Raw genomic sequence first — 14,789 nt, forward strand, 5'->3', positions numbered from 1 at the left:
GTGTGATATCTGTAGTATGATGTGTGTGTGTGATATCTGTAGTGTGTGTGTGATATCTGTAGTATGTGTGTGTGTGAGGCAGCGGCGTAACTACTACGGTCGCAGCTGCAAGCGGCTCTGGCAGGTCAGGGGGCCGTGAGTCCCCTTGAGCCTGTCTCCCTTATGCTTGTGTCCCCATGTGCCAGTCTCCCTTGCCCATTAGTCCCTGTGTGTCCCCATGTGCCTGTCTCCCTTGTCCCCTTATGCTTGTGTCCCTTGTCCCCGTGTGCCAGTCTCCCTTGCCCATTAGTCCCTGTGTGTCCCCTTGAGCCTGTCTCCCTTATGCTTGTGTCCCCGTGTGCCAGTCTCCCTTGCCCATTAGTCCCTGTGTGTCCCCATGTGCCTGTCTCCTATGTCCCCTTGTGCTTCTGTCAGTCTCCTTTGTCCCCTTGTGTTTGTGTCAGTCTCCTTTGCCCACTAGTCCCTGTGTGTCAGTCTCCCTTTCCCACTTGTCCCTGTGTGTCCCCTTGTGCTTGTATCCCTTGTCCCCTTGTGTCAGTCTCTTGCTCACTAGTCCCTATGTGTCCCCTTGTGCCTGTCTCCCTTGTCCCCTTGTGCTTGTCCCTTGTCCCCGTGTGTCAGTCTCCATTGCCCACTAGTCCCCTTGTATCAGTCTCCCTTGCCCACTATTCCCCGTGTGTCAGTCTCCCTTGCCCACTAGTCCGTGTCCCCGTGTGCCAGTCTCTCTTGTCCACTAGTCCCCGTGTGCCCTTTGTGTCAGTCTCCCTTGCCCACTTGTGTCAGTCTCCCTTGCCCACTAGACCCCTTGTATCCTTCTCCCCTGCCTCCTAGCCCCCATGTGTCCCCTAGTGCCTGTCTTCCTTGCCCCCTTGTTCCCTCTCCTCTGCCCCCTCGTCACCATTTGCTCGTGTCTTTGTCACTGCCCCTGTATGGAGGGGCTGCATTATACTATGAGGGGGGGGCTGCATTGTATTCTATGGGGCTTACATTGAATTTTATGGCGGGGGGGGCCCCATTTGGAAGTTCGCACCGGGGCCCATAACTTTGTAGTTACGCCACTGGCACCATGGAATTAATAGTCGCAACCTATCCTATCCTATTGGTCTAAACTGACAGGGGTGCACCACTGTCCAGCATGCAGAAGATTGGTTGGTGGTATGCTCTTGAAGACCTGATGTGACAACGCCTTTAATGAGAACCAGGCCGCATATTTCAGGCTCTAGCTGTATGAATTCATCCATGCATGTTTGACTCTCACCTGAGGCGTTTCATAGAAGAACATACTTTCAGAGACCCCAGGGACCGAGCAGCGCTGGAGACTAGTTGGTCAGGTGAGTCTCCGGCGACTTCACCCTGCTCACTGAGATGGATTGACAGGTCTTTGCCTATATGAGAATATAGTGAGAGATTGGTCACTCCAGGTTAGCGGCCAGGGAGAGCTGTCGGTGACCCACCTGTCCAATTAGTCTCCAGTGTGGTTTGATCCCTGGCGGCTTTTAAAGTATGTTTTTTCTCTGAAACGCCGCAGCATTTCAGAATCAAACATACCTGACTGCGTTCATACAGCCAGTGGCTGATACATGCTGCATGTGGATCAGGCTGCATGTATCATCTGTTAGGTTCACAATAAGACACCAGTGCATATTAATGTTAAAAGAATAAACAGATTTGATTAAAAGTAACATCGTTTTCACACAAAAATGCAAATGCAAAGTCTCATTTTGTGTTTCTTGACATGGATTTTCTCTTTTTCTATGCCTCCATAAAAGGAATTAAATGGTCAAGTAAGTAGATTTTTTTTCTGTGAGAGAATAACTTATTTCTTGTCTGCAGTGAATATTTTCCAGTAAAGCTTTGTTCACATCTGTATAATGAATTTAATTTGTTGCCGAAGCAGTAGTTGTAATAGATACATTATTTAAAGGGGTTATCCAAGACTTTTGGTATTTTTTTTGGAAGGGGCTAAGAAATAGCAGTTAGCAACTACCTGCCTCTACTACATGGGGAATATCTCTCTGCCAATTTCCCTGCTTGATTTCACCTCTAGTCAACAGAGCCGCTATTCCTCCTATGGTCTGATGTGTTGAAAGGTAGTCACCGCAGACATCATGCCAATTGACAGCTAGCTCCCTGCAGTTAGGTAGTGGGGAGCCAGCTCTCATCACCATGAGCAGAAATGCCCCGTCAACAGGGCAGAACGGAAGAGAAGATGCTGATCTGTCAGCATGACGTCAGTGAAAGCAGGTGAATAGATGGCAGGAGAGGTCCTGGACTGTGATTAGCAACTGCCTGCCTGTTGGTTTTTAGCCCCATACTAAAATTAATAAAATACCTGGATAACGCTGAAAAAAAAAATATTAATACTGCGTGCTAACCTATTTTTGTCCAGCGTTTATTTGCTGTGGTGGGGGCTCTAAGGTATCTTTTAAGCTTTTGCAGTACTGTTTGTGCCATCATTTTTTTTATTATAAATTTCTTTATTTAATCTATAAGTAAATTTTTTATCCTGCCAGGAAAGGTGGTTTTTTTCGTTTGTTTGTTTGGTTTTTTTAGTACGTAAGAATTGAGATCTAAAATGTTCAATCTTCCTTCATTCCAGGCTAAGAAGCTGGAAGAAAAAGAACGAGAACTGAAAAGGCAGGATGCATATTATAAGGAGCAGCTGGCCAGACTTGAAGAAAGAGTAAGTGTTGATGTGGGGGATGGGGGTAATCTTGTATAGCTTTCTAAAAATGCAATCTCATCTGGTTAGACTGGAATGTGTTGTAATGTTAATATCCTATCCATGGAAATTATGCAAATGGTAGTCTTTTCACAAAATGTATTGATTTAGTGTTTGTCAGATTAAGGTATAAGTACCAATGTGCTCAGCATTAAATTAGCACAGCAGGAATCTACTTAAATGATTATCATTGGGAATAAAATAAAAGTTCCCTAATTTAATAAGATGAAATGGATGCAATGTGGTAATCATTGTGGCGGGATGTAAGGGGAACCTTACTAATTCTGCTTTTAAATGGCCGACTACCAGGCCAGCAATCACCCAACAAACAAGCCAAATGAATGGTTGTCTGATGCGATGATTTTTCCACTTAATAATGATCATTCTCTGTGGCACATTGTTCTGTGTAAACAGGTGATGTGCTGCCAAGAGCAGTGATGTTCAATTATTATTATTATTATTATTATTTATTATTATAGCGCCATTTATTCCATGGCGCTTTACATGTGAATGTGCACAGAACAACTGTACTGGCGATGATTCTGTGTGCAGGATACTGTGACTGGCCAGTTTAAACAGGTCATTAAACGACCCCCTTTTAGCTTTCATGTTGCCGATCCGAGGTCGTTTAACACCTTTCTGATTTATGACCTATTACTCCATACTTTTGGGATCAAATCTTTGATGCAATCTCAGATACAGAACTTGCATCATTTCCAGCAGATAACTGCAATGATGCACACCCATCAAGTTCTTGTGGAGCTGAGCTTCATCCACTTCTGTTAACCTTTTAAAATGGTTGTCTAGTTACTTTAATATTGATGCTCTAGTTTTAGTATGGGTCATGAATAACGTGATCAGTTGCGAAGCTGCGCGGTGGATTTGCAGTACCCCACTGCTTCCGCTATGCAGTTGATGGAGCTGCGCTGTTCCTCTCTACACCTGTCTGGCGGCCCCAGGAACAAATGATCAGTGAGGGTGCCAGGAGGTGCACTTTCACCAATCTAACTTTTTTTCAAACTAATGTTTGTTGATATTTTTGAAAATTTGCAAATAACATGTATATAGAAATAACATTCACAAGAAATTTGTACGGTAGAGTAAAACTCAATGAAACGTTAATCCATGGGAGTGAGTAAACAGCCGAGATCCAGCAGACAATTACTGGCAAAATCTCAGCAAACCCATAACATAAGCAATCAACTTATAGCGAACCTGTCAGTAGGATTTTGCTAAGTAAACTACAGGCATTGTCAGATTGGCAGTGTTTTATGCAGCTTAAAAAAACAAAAAAAAACAAAAACATGAGCTTGAGATTTCGATGACTCCCGCCAGTATTGCTGGAACTGTAAGGTATTTTGTTTTTGTGCCGTGAAAACACCCAGCATCAAATGCCTGACGGGAGCATAACCTAAGCCAAATAAAATGCACTTATAGCAACATGGCAGTATTCTGTATATGGTAACTTAATAGAATACATAGCATTCTGTTGCTAAATTCAGTATGTAGTCACCGAAGGCAGCCCTCTCTAATTAGCCTAGATTTTAATGTGTAATCACAGGCACTCCAGATCTAATGACCAGTGCTCACCCCTCCCCCATCCTACTAGTTTTCCGTTCCCTGGGTCGTTTGACATCTCTTCACTGAAGACTGCTTGATATTTTAAATGTGACAGCCATCATCTGCCTGTGGACGTGTATAATAATTTCTCCTCATAAGGAGCTGGCTGAACTGACACTAATCTGTTCTCTTGTCATCTCCCTTTTTTATTATTGCTTCTGCTTTTTTCTCCTCTTAGCACAATATAGGAAACGTCTAATTGGAAAAACCAAAGTAATCAAAAAGTCAATTAATCATATAGATGAGCTGTGACACTCAGTGATGCAATCACCAGGAACACATTGCCAGCTAGTTGGCAAGGTATTAGAAAGTGCCTTTTAATTTGCTCATGATGTGAAGATTTCTATGACATTTAGTGAGGGATAAGTGGCCTTGACACCCTTCTTATTGACTGTTACTAATGTATCACATAATCCATTCCTAAGTTTGGAATCTGTTGGAATGTAAAGCTTCTGGGTTTTTTTTTTTGTTCCTTTTGGAGTTTTCTTACTTTCAGGAATTTTAAAGGGGAATTCCAATTACATAAATTAATTTCTATATACTCTGTAATAGAATTATGAGTTAGTATAGGGTGGTCTGCTGTTTCAGGACCTTAACTTTTGGACAAAGTATAGAGTTCTTACTAAAACATTTCTAGCTTGCATTACACATCCAGCATATTGATTTCAGTGGGCAATGCCCAAGTTTTCCTGTGATGGTTCAGAAAGTAAATTCATCACTTACTGAGGGGTTTACCCACTGATCTATGGGTCTCAATAGGAGATTCTTTGTGATAAGTTTACGATCTAGAAGCCCTTTTAATATTGCCAAAATTGGAGAACTTCTTTAGGCTGTGTTTACACTCAGTGGTAACACTGTGGTTTGGGAATCTGTCATTAGGATCAACCCTCTAAGTCGTCTATATGGGTATGTAGGTCATAGGAAGCTGAATAAAATCATACCTTGATATCTGTGATCTGATGTCTTATTCCAGAGAAATCCATGTTTTTCTTATATTTAAATGACCGCTTCCAGGCTATGGGGAGGATGCTGCCTGGAAGATAATTCCGCCTCCAGGGATTATTTTAACTCCTTTACGGTTTTTGATGTACCCATACATCATCGTCAGATAGAAGCTGTTACGTTGCAATGCATTATACCAGCCATCAGACTAATAAAAGTGAAAGTCCCAAAGAGGGAAGAATTGAAAAAAAAAAAATTAATTAAATTGTAAAAATATTTTTTTTAAAAATCACACAATTTTAAAAATAAATATACTTTTTTTTGTAAAAAAAAAGAAAGAAAAGGTAGACCTATTTGGTATTGTCACGTTCTATAAAACTATCAAACTACTTTAGTGAACACCATAAACAACATGGCAAAAAAACTATGCTTTTTCTTCATACCATTGAACAAAAAATAAAATAAAACTCAAAAAAGTGTCATATCATTTGGAGATTTAGATGTAAGTACTCGGTGTAGAGTGCAGGATTAATGTAATCCAAAGTGTTCTAAAAAAATACTAAGTCTCCACTCAGGCCCATCATCTATAAATAAAAATTTACGGGGCTTCCACGTTACTGGAAGCACAATCTTTTTCTTATTTTCATATAGCGCTAACATATTCCGCAGCGCTTTACAGTTTGCACACATTATCATCACTGTCCCCGATGGGGCTCACAATCTAAATTCCCTACCAGTATGTCTTTGGAATGTGGGAGGAAGCCGGAGTACCCAGAGGAAACCCACGCAAACATGGGGAGCACACCGTGCTGCCCACAATGGCTCTGCAGAGGTACTATGGTTCCCCCCCCCCCCCCAAAAAAAAAAAAAAGAAATCCAGCGAATTCTGTGATCCCAAATTTCCCCCTCACCTCTAATCTCCAGTGTGCCTACACCACTTGTAAGGATGAGGGCCTGCTTAATTTATGGGGTGTGTGTCTTCAGAAGCACAAGCTAGGCATAATGTATGGGTTCTACTGTGGCAGATTTGCAATTTTGACTCTGCAACATCCACTGCTGCTTCTTTCAGGAAAACGCCCATGGAGTCAAAATCGTCAGTACACCTGTAGATAAATTCCCAGAGGCGTGTCATTTCCATAATGTGGTCACGTGAGGGGGCGATTTTGTTCTTCTGGTACTTAGAGGCTCTGTATACGAAGTCCGAGAACTTTTTTTTCTATGATAAATTGTTGTCCGAGAGTAAAAAAGCACTCCATTCCTCCTGAGTCTCGCTGTTTTGCTAAGCAATATTGTACAGCAACATATTGGGAATGGCCACATTTAGCAGAAATTGTATGACAAATATTGGTTCAATTTTTACCCATTTTCCCTGTGTAAAAAAGTAAAATCTGGTGCTAAAATAATTTTTTTTTTGTGGTAAAAATACAGTTGTTTTTTCCTAACTGCACAATGGTATACAATTCTGTGATCCACCTGTGGTGTCAATATGATCACTGCAGCCCTAGATTAATTCATTGACAGGTGTAGTTTGAAAATGGAGTCACTTATGGTGGGAGGGTTCTGCTGTTCTGGCACATCAGGGGTTCTGCAAATGTGACATGGCTCGCAAACCATTCCAGGAAAATTAGAATGGCGCTTCTTGCTTTCTGAGTTTTGTACTGTGCATCAAAAGTAGTTTTTTGACCACATATGGGGCATTGATGCAGAAATTGTGTAACAAATTGTACCGTCCAGTTTCTCCTATTATCCCTTTTCAAAATTGAAAATTTGGGGCAAAAACGTTTTAGTAGAAAAAAAATAGCAATTTTCCAATGACAGCCCAATGTTCTACAATTCTGTGAATGGCCTGAGGGTTAAAAAATCCTCCCTACACCCCTAAAGGAATTCCTCAAGAGTCATAGTTTCCAAAATGGGGTCACTTTTGGTTTCGCTGTTTTGTCGTGTTAGGGGCTCTTCAAATGTGACTTGGCATCTGCATTTTTTCCAGCCAAAATTGCTCTCCAGAATTCAAACCTGTCACCAACAAAATCGAAGATGAGCTAAGCCCTCCGGCATCAGGGGCTTATCTACAGCACTCTGTAATGCTGTAGATAAGCCCCCGACGTATCCTGAAAGATGAGAAAAAGAGGTTAGATTATACTCACCTGGAGGGGCGGTCCTGTCCGATGGGCGTCGCGGTCCGGTCCGGGGCCTCCCATCTTCTTACGATGATGTCCTCTTCTTGTCTTCACGCTGCGGCTCCAGCGCAGTTGTACTTTGTCTGCCCTGTTGAGGGCAGAGCAAAGTACTGCAGTGCGTAGGCGCCGGGAAAGGTCAGGAAGGCCTGGTGCCTGTGCACTGCAGTACTTTGCTCTGCCCTCAACAGGGCAGACAAAGTGCGCCGGAGCCGCAGCATGAAGACAAGAATAGGACGTCATCGTAAGAAGATGGGAGGCCCCGGACCGCGATGCCCATCGGACTGCCCCCCAGGTGAGTATAATATAACCTCTTTTTCTAATCTTTCAGGATACATTACAGAATGCTGTTGATAAGCCCCTTTATAGCTCACCTTCGATTTTGGGGGTGACAGGTTTCCTTTCAATTGGAGCTCCTTCACTTCTGAGCCAAGCCGTGTGTCCAAACAGTAGTTTTCCCATCACATATGGGGTATTGTCGTACTCGAGAGGAAACGCACAACCGATTTTGGGGTCCATTTTCTCATGTTAGCCTTGTGAAAAGGAAAAATTTGTGGCTAGAGCAACCATCAAATTTTTGTGGGAAAAATGTATTGTTTCATTTTTCATGGCTCAACGTTGTAAAATTTTGTGAATCTCCTATGGGTTCAAGGTGCATACTACACCTCTAGATAAGTTCCTTGAGGGGTGTAATTTCCAATATGGGGTCACTTGTGGGCGGTGTCCACTGTTGAGGCACATCAGGAGCATTACAAATGCGACATGGCGTCCGCTAATGATTCCAACCAATTTTGCGCTGCAAAACTAACTTGGTACCCTTTCCCTTCAGAACCCTAAAGTACATCCAAACAGTAGCTTTACACCACTTATGGGGTATCTGTGTACTTGGGGGAGACTGCACAAAGAAGTCTAATGTCCATATTCTTATGTTACCCTTTTGAAAATGCAAAATTTGACACTTAAGCAATATTTTTCTGAGAAAAGTAAAATTTTCCTTTAGTCTTTCCACATTATTTTAATTGTGGTGAAATCCGTAAAGGGATAATAAACTTATTGTGCACTTTGAGGTGTGTGGGTTTTTCAATGGTGTCACAATTGGGTTTTTTTCTGTCACATAGGCCTCTCAGTCACTTCAAATTGGATGTGGTCCCTAAAAAAAAAAAAAAACGTTTAGTAAATGTTGCTGGAAAATGCTGATTAAAATTGTAACACTTCTAACTTCCTAACAAAAAAAATTGTTTAAAAAAAATTATGCTTATGTGAAGTAGACGTGTGATAAAAAATCTTCAATTTTTTTTTTTTTTTTGTCAAATTTTCAGAAATAAGCGCAAATCATGTCGACCAAAGTTTACCACTAACATGAAGTATAACATGCCATGAAAAAACAATCAGAATCAGTGGGAAATGTTGACACGTTCCAGAGTTATAACCTCATAAAAAACATTGGTTAGATTTGAAAAAAAAAAATCCTTGTCATGAAAGTGAAAACGGCAGGACTGAAATTTGTTTTCTTGCTAACACCTTTTCTGTAGCTCTCTTGAGCTCTGCTGTATTGCAGCAATATTACAATCCTGTCTGCATGTGAGATTGAAGCTGAGAGGAACCTGCATTTGTGTAAGGTATAATCATACACAGCGATGCATTGAGATCAGGAGAGCAGAGAGCAGCCATTACACATCGCACTGGTAAGGCTACTTTCACACATCAGGTTTTTGCCGTCGGGCACAATCTGTGTTGTTTTTTTTTTTTAATTCCCACCTGATAAGTTTTTTTTTCTCATAGAGTTGTATTAGTGCCGGATTGTGCCTGATGGACACACGTTTCATCCATTTTTTGCTGGATCCGTCCAAAATCTCTTTTCTGGTGGACGGAGAAAATGTCCATATGAACGTTTTTTCTGTCCTGCGAAAAAACGCCCAGCGACGTTTCTAGCGATAAACAGATAAAACGTGTGGTGTATTGACTGGATCCGGCTACCAATTCCATTTTTTTCGCACTGAGCATGCCCCGTTCCCGCATTTTCAATTCTGGAGTCTGTCTTTCTCTCTCTCTCTCTCTCTCTCTCTCTCTCTCTCAAACAGGAAGTCAGAATTGTATGCCCGATAAACCAAAACGGATCCAGCAAAAAAACGAATCCGATTTTTTAAAAATAGACGGATTATGCCTGAAGGCAAAAAACTGATGTGTGAAAGTAGCCTAACTCCCTTTCATGTAAAATAAGCTCTGGAGGCAGAGTTAACTTCCAGGCCGCGTCCTCCTCATAGCCTGGAAGAGGTCATTTATATAAAGTGATAAAAAATGTTTTCTCAACAATAAGGCATCTGATATGAGGCATACAGGTATGACTTTTTTCAGCAGTCTATAACCTGTATGCCCTTAGTAGTAGTTTAGATAGGTCAAATGTGGTGACAGATTTCCTTTAAAGAGGACCTTTCACCAAATGTTCATATTGAACTGGACACACAATGCAATAGTAGTTGCAGAGCGGAATAAAACTTTTTTGTTCTTTTGTAATTTTACCCTTCTGTTTCAGAGGCTAGAAATAGAAGTATTTGGCACCTAATAAGTTAGTTTTCGATAAGGCCAAGTGGTCGTTATCATAACGTTTTCACTGGGGGCGTGTACTTCTTCCCCTTGCATGAGGTTTTCCAATCATATTCAGGCAGCAACACTCCAGAGGGGAAGACGCACACCCCGCAATAGCTTTGAGCATGTTTCTCCCTATGTGAGGTTTAATGACAGACCGCTCTGCTCTCATGGTCTAACCTCATCCAGGATTAGTCAAATGGGCCCTACACCCAGCACTTTCTAACACCTTCCAGATGAGGTTTTGGCAATCCGTGAGGTGAGGAAGGGTGAGGACAGCAATGGCTGAGTTACGCTGTGTTACACTACAAACCCTTTTATCCGCTCTTCTCCTCTCATAGTAATCTCACCTCTTCTGTACTGCACACTGCTTTTCTGAGATGAGATCTCAAAGGTTTCAGTATCGGACATGTCTGTTGTTTTAATCGCTCTGCAGTGAAAGCAGAGCAGGCTGTTATATCTCACACAGAAGTAGCCTGTTCTGAGCTACTGTGGTAAGTGTTCTGTCTCGTGTATTTTGCTGCCTGCTAGATGATTGGGCGACATCATACAGGGGGAAGAAATACACGCCCTAGTGAAAATTTTCTGATAACATTCACTTGGGCTTAAATTAACACTCATTAGTTTCAAAGTACTTTTTGTTGTTAATATTTCCACAAAGGAGAGACAAAAAAATATTGCTCTGCAGCTACTTTTTTATCGTGTCCAGTTCAACATGAATAATTTGGTTAAAATCTACAATAGAAAAAGTAAGCAAAAACCCTGATGTAACTAAGTAAAAAAGCAAAAGTGCATTTAAATAACAGTTTTAAGTAATACTGTTTTTTGATTTAAAAAAAATAGCATAAAAGCCATCCCAACACGTCAAGGTAACTCTGATTGGGACAGTCCTACACTGTCTAATATTAAAACCTTACCAGGTGTCAATGTTGACCTCAGTGTGAATAAGGGCAGACAAAAGGACTGGGCCCAACCAAGGAACACCAGACTAGGGGAGCCTTATATACAATCTCTAGCTTAGAAACAGGGAGGCCTCACCCCTGCTTGCACAGGATGCAACAATAGAAAGAAAAAAAAATGGTGTAAGGTCCTCTTTCAACACAGCAGCCCTGTACTGCTACTGTCTTTCCACTGATTCACTGCATAATCACTTATGGTGAACTTGTAAGGAAACCGCTATTCACATGTAAAACTACACCACTATGATCGGTTTCACTGTATAACCATAAAATGGTCTGTTAAGAAAAACATTGTATTAGAAACTAAGAAATATAATGAAGACAAAGCTAGTGACTTTTATGTATTGTACTGTATGAGACAACCAGCCCCTTCATACAAATCACTAATCGCCTACTAGCACAGAGAGGCCAAGACCCAGGACTGACACAGATAGAGCAGTGCAGCTTTACGTATATGATATTAGTAAGTCTTACTAAGGCCTCATTCAGACATTTGTTTCTCTCACGTATAGAAAAAAACAGCCAATGTGTGGTCGGAGTTGTGTGATCAGTTTTTCTTGTACTGTATGTAGATGAAAAATAAAAGTTTCTCCACCTTCTCCTTTCTGACAAGCCGTGAAAATCAGACCACAATGTAATGCGGTGTTTTGTTGTTTTTTTCACGGACCTATAGACTTAAGCACATGTTCGCGAAAATGAACGTCTAAATCAGTGTTTCCCAAACTCCAGTCCCCCCGGACCCCAACAGGTAATGTTTTCAGGATTTCCTTAGTATTGCACAGGTGATGGAAGTATCAGGAGTTCTCCCACTTGTGCAGCACCATGGAAATCCTGAAAACATGACCTGTTGGGAGCCGTGAGGACTGCAGTTTGGGAAATACTGGTCTAAATGAACCCTAAATCAAGTGGGCAAATCAACAATTCTGTTTTTTGTTTTTTTGTCCCTGGCTACGCCCTTTAATTGTGCTTTGGCGTCTCTTACTATAGCCAAACACCAAAAAACCTTCTTGTCCAGATAACGGAATTCTTTCTTATATACTTTCTGCTGTCTAGAGCCCACAGGCTATTATTGAAAAGCGCAGTGACACTCTGCTAAGCCCTGAATAGAAAGAAAGAGATCATTACATTATCATTCCACCACACAATTGCTACGAGTATATCCTACCAAACGGATTAGTGTGAAGCAGAGTTACAGAATAAAGCCGCTCTGCTGTGGAGATGGACATTTAGGGTCTCATAAATTTCATTTTGCAGAAATTCCTGACACATCATAATGGTGAAATCCTATTTACTGCAGAAGGCAGGGTTGATAATATTATTTAATACTTGGTGTACGGGGTGGAATCTGCTTCATAGACTTTGTTTATTCATCTTAACGCTTTCTTATAATTCCCGACAAGTTGGAGTAAATAAATGGCTTTTTTCTTAATGCAGTTTTCCGGTTTTATGCAAATAAACCATAATTCATAATAACACATTATATAACTTTCTAGAATACTTTTGATTTCCAATTTCACAGCATTTTCAAGAGATTTACTTGCAGGTGAAAATGGAAACTTCTACTTTAACCTCAATTATAATAACTTTTTTAATACTCGAAAACGACAGTATTTAAATAGAAATTCAATTGGAGCCTACTGAAGGCTGTTGTTGCCATCTTAGTATTCCTATGCAAACCAGCCTATATGTAAAACTCCAGCTTGACTTGCAAAAACCAGCTCTCATACAGCTCCATCAACAGAAAAATGAAATTTATGGGTCTCAGAAAATGGCCTCACAAAGCCAACATTTCTTAAAGATCAGAATATTTTTAAAATACAGTAATAAGTTTGATGTCACTATCAACTAATCTGAAGAATAAGGAATGGTGGACCCGAATGGTGCACAGTGTCCGTGCACAGATCTAGAACATGGATTTCTCCTTGAAGTACGTGCTACTATTCAGCTATTTCCGAAGAAAGCTTGTTGAAAGGCTGCAGCGAAGCCAATCAACAGGCTTTTCTGGTGTGGGCACTTCTATACCCTGTCAGCCATGCCAAGTTTTGACTGCTGTAAATCATAAGAAATTTGAAAGATTTTAAATTGAAAGATGGCTGTGATTGGCCAGTGCAATATGTTAAAGGGAACCAGTCAGCAGGATTGTGCACAGTAACCCACACAGTGTCAGGCCGGCGCCGTTATGCTGAATATTATGATACCTGGGTTGATGAAATCTATCTTGTGGCTGTTTCAGAATCTTTATTTTTAGTTTTGTGTTAATGATAAGTTCGTGTCCTAAGGCAGGGCTGGTGTATGTGGTGCTCTGATTAGGTATTCATAATGCAGATAGCTGACAGGTCACTGATCCATCACTGACCTGCCCTCTAGTTTGCAGAATGAATACCATCACATACTGAATTTAAAAAAAACAAAACCTTTCTGCAGGCAGGTGCTGGCTGTGGCACCTGCGCTGCAGCATAATCGCATGGTTACTGTGCACTTATTCCCTGTTACAGATTTACTAGAGAGAGGTAAAAAAAAAGGCATTTTGCCTGCGCAGTAGCAGCTATTGGTTAGTATAGAGATCCGATAGCTGCTGTTGTACAGATAATGGCGGTGCCATCTTGCTGGAGAAGAAAAAAAAAGTCCTCCACCAAGATGGCACCACCTGCGCAGTAGCAGCTCTAGGAGATCGCCAACAGCTGCTACTGTGCAGGTGCGGCGGGCGCCATTTTCAAAATGACTTTTTTTTTTTTTTTTTTTCTACCTCACTCAAGTAAATCTGCAAAAGGGAATAAAAGTAAAGTAACCATTCGATTATGCTGCACCACGACCGGCACCTGCCTGCAGAAGCTTTTTTTTTTAATTAGTTTTTTAAATTCAGTATGCGATGGTATGCATTATGCAAACTAGGGGGCAGGTCACTGAGGGATCAGTCAGCTATCTGCATTATGAATAGCTAATTAGAGCACCACATACACGAACCCCGCCTTAGGGCACAAGAATCTGATTAACACAAAACTGAAAATAAAGATGAAGAAACAGCCACAAGACCGATTTCATCAACCAAGGTATCATTTTAATCGGTATAACGGTGCCGACCTGACACTGTGTTTAGGTTACTGTGCACAATCCTGCAACAGGTTCCCTTTAAAAAAAAAAAAGCCCTGTTGTCCCCACTTTATAGTAACAAATTCAGGTAAAGCAGACAGCGCCCCCAGGTGTGTGTGTGTGTGTACATATATATATAATAAGAAAATGCTTGAGAAAGGTCCCTGTTAGGACCGAAACGTCACCTTCTGGGCTGATTAAATAGCTCCAGGTAAGGTCCATTAGATGCACTGATTCTGGGCACTTTGCATGTCTCTTCTCGCTTGCCCTGATGCATTGGCAAGCAGTGTAATATTTGGGGGTTGATGTTGGCTGTGTAATGTCCGCAGACGTCAAGCTCAGGGGTTAGCAATGTAGAGGCAACTATAAGACACCCCCATTACTGACCCATAGTCACAAGCAATTAACACACACGCAGAGAAAAATAAAGTCCTCTAATTGTAAAAAACAAAAAACAAAAACACCACTCACCCGACCCTCTCTTACCCATTTATTAACTTTTAAAAGGTAAAATGATCTAAAGGGCTCTGCCCTAAATCAATCCCACATCCCATGACGATATCCTACTCTGCTACATCTGGATGCAGTGCAGAGCAGTGACATCAGTAATGTGACTGCTCAGTATGGCCACTGGAACAGACTGACCATAGCGTGAGAATCTGGATGCTGTGACGAGCACAGACATCAGTTTCGCAG

At 41.3% G+C, this 14,789-nt stretch overlaps 1 protein-coding gene across 2 annotated transcripts in view; it reads left to right on the top strand.

Annotated features, from left to right (window-relative positions):
• CHCHD3 (coiled-coil-helix-coiled-coil-helix domain containing 3) overlaps positions 1-14,789 on the top strand; it is a 267,662-nt gene that overhangs the window by 174,498 nt on the left and 78,375 nt on the right. Inside the window, exons 5-6 of one of the 2 annotated variants that reach the window (XM_077264445.1) lie at positions 1,770-1,784; positions 2,600-2,683. In XM_077264445.1, coding sequence (XP_077120560.1) covers positions 1,770-1,784; positions 2,600-2,683 — 99 coding nt within the window. The remainder of the gene's footprint in view (positions 1-1,769; positions 1,785-2,599; positions 2,684-14,789) is intronic. The other variant, XM_077264447.1, reaches the window with a different exon arrangement.

The sequence above is a fragment of the Ranitomeya variabilis genome, chromosome 5, assembly GCF_051348905.1.
Source record: "Ranitomeya variabilis isolate aRanVar5 chromosome 5, aRanVar5.hap1, whole genome shotgun sequence".
Taxonomy (NCBI): domain Eukaryota; kingdom Metazoa; phylum Chordata; class Amphibia; order Anura; family Dendrobatidae; genus Ranitomeya; species Ranitomeya variabilis.